General features: G+C 42.2%; 1 protein-coding gene across 3 annotated transcripts in view; it reads right to left on the bottom strand.

The window, feature by feature from the left end:
* Positions 1-4974: 4974 nt before the first annotated feature.
* Positions 4975-6000, bottom strand: part of SLC43A3 (solute carrier family 43 member 3) — a 30413-nt gene continuing 29387 nt past the window's right edge. For all 3 annotated transcript variants that reach the window (XM_043971569.1, XM_043971571.1, XM_043971570.1), the window contains one exon: positions 4975-5332. In XM_043971569.1, coding sequence (XP_043827504.1) covers positions 5243-5332 — 90 coding nt within the window. In that variant the 3' untranslated portion in view covers positions 4975-5242. The remainder of the gene's footprint in view (positions 5333-6000) is intronic.

Below are 6000 nucleotides of genomic sequence, written 5' to 3'. Positions count from 1 at the left end.
GATTTGAGGCCATGTTTGGTACCTCTTGCCCAAGATAGAAAATAGCTAACTATGACCCTCTTCCTAACTCTCATTGCCACAGGAGCTGCAAGTAAGGAGGGAGAATCAAGGAAGACAGTACCTCCCAGATGTCTGTGCTAAACAAACTCCTCCATTCTGTTCCTTGCAGCACATTTAGGGTTTAGAGCTGACCCCCTTATTTTAGTGAAGAAGAAACTGGGGTTCAGGGAGAAAGAATAGTATAATACAGTTAACCAGTGGTAATCAGGCATGCAGGTGATGCAGTGGATAAAGCTCCAGGCCTGGAGTCAGGAAGACTCATCTCCCTGAGTTCATATCTGGCCTCAGACGCTTCCTAGCTGTGTGACCCTGGGCAAGTCACCTAACTCAGTTTCCTCATCTGTCAAATGAGCTGGAGAAGGAAATGGCAAACCACTCCAGTATCTTTGCCAAGAAAACCCCAAATGGGGTCACAAAGAGTCAGCCACAACTGACAAAAAGCAAGGATTCAAACTCAGGTCTTGACTCCCATACCAGTATCCTCTACGTGTCCGAATAATGCCATGTGCTAGACAAGGCCTGGATAGGGAGGGAGAATGGAAAGGGAAATTAAAGGCCATAGCTTTGGACCTGGGTCCGCCCCACCTCCCAACTCCAAGACTTTCTCCCTTGTAGCTAGGATCCGGAAGAGTTCCATTTTAGTAGATATGTTAATGGGGCTTGACATACAGCAGCTAAAAGGATGATAGAAGGCTGGGCAGCCCCCAGAGGGCACTGTGGACTTGCAGTTCTGTCTGCATCATTCAGGCTGCCAACTTCTGCCCTGGGTTCCCTGAGGCTTGAAACATTTGCGCTCCCATCCCTGGCCACAGAAACTCCAATGTCCAACCCAAGCTCATAATAAGGTCTTAGAGTGTATTTTTAGGGTAAAGTCCTACATACAAAATAGGAACAATAGAGAAAAGAGGCAGGAAGTCTTTCCCCCATGCAACCCTCCCAGCCCAGGCATTTTTAACCCTTTGTGGAGGGAGGGTGGGGTGGGCATAGGCCCCTTTGGTAGTTGGTGAAAACTTAGACTCCTTCCTAGAATAATACTTTGAAATAAGTGAAGCGAATGTTAAAAGTCAGTTAGAGATTAGTAATAATGAAGATGTGGAGTATGTTTACCCATCCAAGTTCACAGATCCCCCTGAAATTTATCCAAAGACCTCTTGGGGTTATCTGTGGACACAAGGTTAAGAGTCTCTAGCTACAGCCTCAGACACTTAACACTTACTAGCTGTGTGACCCTGGGCAAGTCACTTAACCCTAATTGCCTCACTAAAAAAAAAAAAAAGAGTCTCTGGCTTAGAGAATGGGAGAGAATTGCTTCTTTGTAGCAGATTCCAATTTACTCTACATGTTTTATCCCCCTCCTATCTACCAAGTCCACTAGAGGACTCCATCTTATCCAAAACCTGTATGTCCCTCAGGGCCCAGTGTCCTCAAATAGTAGGTTCTTAATAACTGATTCACATTCAGATAGTACTTTTAGGTTTGCAAAATATAAAGCACTGGCCCTAGATTCAGGAGGACCTGAGTTCAAATATGGCCTCAGACATTTGATACTTACTGTGTGACCCTAGGCAAGTCACTTAACCCTCATTGCCCCACCCAAAAAAAAAATAAAAGAGAGAGAGAAAAGATTTTTTTCATAATGTCTTCTCTCTTTGGTTCCCAATCTATCCTTATCCCTTCTCTGAGGGCATCCCCTCCCAATATACAGAGAAAACAAAGATCCTTCTTTGTTGAGTTAACTCTTCATTCTACACTGTTTACATTCTATGCTCCTTTGCCCTAGTCTTCTCAACTCCATCATTGAACTGAAACCACTTTCTCCAAAGTTACCAAAGCTATCTTAACTGCTAGCTCCAATGGTCTTTTCTCGGTCAGTCTTCTTGACCTCTCTGGGGTAATAAACTAGTTAGCTTTTATATAATGCTTTAAGCTTTTCAAAGTACTTTATAAACACAGATTATCCCAAAAGTCTTAGTGAAGTTTTAACTTTTTTTTTTTTTAGCGAGGCAACTGGGGTTAAGTGACTTGCCCAGGGTCACACAGCTAGTAAGTGTTAAGTGTCTAGTGTCTGAGGCTGGATTTGAACTCAGGTCCTCCTGAATCCAGGGCATTATCCACTGTGCTATCTAGCTTCCCCTTGAAGTTTTAACTTTTAAAACCCAACTATTGGGGGGCAGCTAGGTGGCACAGTGGATAAAGCACCAGCCCTGGATTCAGGAGGACCTGAGTTCAAGTCCAGCCTCAGACACTTGACACTTACTAGCTGTATGACCTTGAGGAAATGACTTAACCCTCATTGCCCCACCAAAAAACAAACAAACAAAAAAACACCCAAAAACCCAACTATCACACTAAGATTTTTAGGACACTCCATATAATCTTATTTTGGTGTTCAAAAAAACCTTGGGAGGTAAGTGTTATTAACTATTATCCTCATTTTATAGATGAGGAAACTGAGGCAAATAGGCTTTTTTTAAACTTTTAATAAACCAGGTAATTTATTGGTGCAATTTGGTAAAAAGTGAAAATTTGGAACACCACACGTTAATCCACCAAGAAGGAAATGGGCCAGACAACCCCAAAGGACAATAATGTTAAGAGTCAAATGACTCCATTTTGAAAGGCAGACTTAAAAATCACAGGAACACATATATCAATGAATGAGTCCTTTAAAGGAAGTTGGGTCTCAGTGGAGTTGGAAATAAAAATCATCGTTCATGAATTCCAACCACAGGTGCAGATAAACCTTAAGATAAAGTCATTTGGCAAATCCACACCTGACACAGAGACATGTTGGGTAGAATGGACCACGACACTGATATATGTGTGTGTCTATACAGATAGAGGCACACATACATACATATACTTGTATATATGAAATATATATGTATATGTGTATATTTGCATGCATATATGTATAACTATGTATTATATTATATGTAATATATGTAAATAACTATAAATATGTTTATAACACTATTAAACTATAATATACAAATAACTATAAACGTAAATGCATTTAAACTATATATATGTATGTGAATATATATCTATATCTATATATAAGCTATTAAACTAGAAACATCAATAAGTTAGCTGCCCAATGACACACAGCTATTAAATGTCTGAAACCAGATATTTAGATCTTCCTAACTTCAACTTTTGATTCTATACATGGCACCCTGTAGCTGGCTTTGGACACTGTTGGTCGCGTCATTTTTCTAGCTACTCTCTCCTCTCTGGGCATTTATGGCACTTGCCTTCCCTGGTTCTTTTTACCTGTATGATTGCTCCTTCTTTGTCATTGCTGGATCATTATCCAAGTCCCACCATCTTGTAACCACAAGGGTCTCCAGGCTAAGTCTTAAGGCCTTCTTTTCTCTCTACACCCATTCTTAGGGAATCTCATTGGCTCCCATGAGTTTAATCATTATCTCTATCCAGATGACTTCTAGATCTACATATACAGATCGTCTCTTCTCAGCTCCTCAACTCTGGTGTTGCATTGCCATCCTCTGCCTGAATGTCTCATTAGCATCTCAAACTTTTTGTTGTCGTTCAGTCATTTTTCAGTTATGTACAATTCTTCATAACTGGCAAAGCCATTGGAGTGGTTTTTGTCATTTCCTTCTCCAGCTCATTTGAAAGATGAGGAAACTGAAGCAAACAGGGTGAAGTGACTTGCCCAAGGTCACACAGCTAGTGTCTGAGGTGAGATTTGAACTCAAGAAGACTCATCTTCCTGACTCCAAGCCTGGGCTCTATCCACTGTGCCACCTAGCTGCCCTACAATACCCAAAACAGAACTCATCCCATTCCCTCCCCAAAACTTCTTCCCCTCCATACTTCTCCATTTCTATCAAAGATACCACCATCTATTCTGGCACCTATGATCACAATCTCAGTCATCAACTTTTCCTTGTCCCGAAGTCTTCTCTCTTTGGCCTTCATTACTTTCCCCCCCATTCATCACTTTTTTCCTCCACTTCTATAGCCTTAGTTTGGGCTCTCATAACTTTCTACCTGGACTATTGTAATTAAATTGCTTGCTTGTTGTTTCTCCTCTATGCAATTCATCCTCCCTACATCTGCCAAAATCATCTTCCTAAAGCATTCCCTTGACTACATCACTCCTCTGCTCAAGAAGTTTCAATGGCTCCCTGTTGCCTCTAGGAAGAAATACCAAGTTCTCAGTCATGCACTTAAAGCCCTCCCCAATCTGACTCCAATCTATCTTTCTGAGCTTGATGAACTTTACTCCCCTTGACATAGCCTCTATTCCAGCCAAACTGACCTACTTTTTGTTCCTCAAACTTGGCATTCCATCTCCAGCCTCCTTGCCTTTGTCTCAGCTATCCCTTCCACTTTGCAAGTATTCCCTCCTTAGCTCTGCTTCTTGGAACTGCTAGCTTCCAACTAAGCTTAGCTCAGGCATGTGCTACATCTATAGTAAGCTTATCCTGAGTCCCTAGTCAGGGCTCTCTCCTTCCTCAAACTATCTTCCATTTACTTACCTGATTTCCATGATATACCCTCCAGTTGAACATAAGGTCCTTAGAAACAATGGCTGACTGCCTGTTTTGCTTTTATATTCCCCTAGCACCTGGCTCACTGCTTAATAACTGCTGTTGAATTCAATGACATGCTTACTGGACTCGATGTTGAAGGAAGAAACAAAGTTTAAGACAAGGTCCCTCCCATGAAGCTTAGAGTCTAGTTCTTGGTCTTTTGACTATAAACTCCATCTTAGAGTTTGGGTCCCTACCTGCTAGACTGACCCAGCTTCGCTACCCACCACCCCATTCTCCAAGTTGAGTAGACCTTTGTCAGCCCCTTGAACCTTGCCCTCCCCACACCAACCCACCATCCTCAAACAAAGAGAAATGCTTCCCAGATATGACTGGAGGTACTGGTGTTCAGACATCTTTGTTTTGTTTTTTATTTTTGTACAAAAACACTTTTTAAAAAAATAATCTGTGATCTTGTCTCTCCCATGGCAGATAAAATCTTCATCTTAGGAAGAATGCCTTCCTAGGTACATTCCTACCTCCTCCCTCTTGGACTTGTAAGGAGGAGGCTCAGTAACACACGCAGAGGAAGGGAATGGGGAAAGCAGAAAAGTTGCATTACTAGGAAGCCCTGAGCTCTAGCTCAGGAATAAAGAGGAATAAAGAGGCCTAGAACATTACACATGTTTTTCCTGACGCCACTCCCTCGACACTAAGAAGGGATGGACAAAGGAGAGAAGAGTGAACATTATCAGCACGATATTTACCTGTGAGAAAAGAGAGGGAGTAATAAGCACTAGTCCAAACAATAACTAAGGTGAGGTTATGAGGGCTTTTACCATGAGCACCGAGATTTGTAGGGTGCTAACAGTATTTGTACTCCAGCAGGTAGGAATAATTGAGTATCTAGTTAGTTAAAACAGGAAGGTTAGAGGGCATATGTCCTCCCCACTCCAGATGACTTCTTCTATCTGACTTAGCCTAAACTCTCTTCCAGAGCCAGCCAGAGTGAGGCAGGCTCTCTCTTCCTTCACCATAGGGCTTTGTATTCTGAAATCTCCCTACCCCAGTCTGAATTTGTCTTTGAAGTCAATCTGAGGACCACTTTGCTCTGTGTAGCATGTGGCACTACGCCCCCCTCAAGTGGTAGGGATCCTAGTCATGGCTTATCTTAAGTGACCCATACCTATTGTTCCATCCTTTGGGTACCTTGCTCATTACAAAATATTAAGAGCTAAAAGGGAACATGGATAGCAACTAGCTTATGGCTCTAGAGCTAGGAAAGACCACTGACTGAGGTCATTTAGCCCAACCTCCTTACTGTACAGGGGAGAAAACTGAGGCTCCCAATAACGAACTGACTTACTCAGAATCATACAGGTATCAAGCATGAGAGGTGGGATTCAAACCCAAGACCTCTTACTCCAGAACCAGC

Source organism: Dromiciops gliroides, chromosome 6, assembly GCF_019393635.1.
Source record: "Dromiciops gliroides isolate mDroGli1 chromosome 6, mDroGli1.pri, whole genome shotgun sequence".
Lineage (NCBI taxonomy): Eukaryota > Metazoa > Chordata > Mammalia > Microbiotheria > Microbiotheriidae > Dromiciops > Dromiciops gliroides.
Note: the sequence above shows the minus strand (reverse complement) of the source record. Positions and strands in the feature narration are given on the sequence as shown.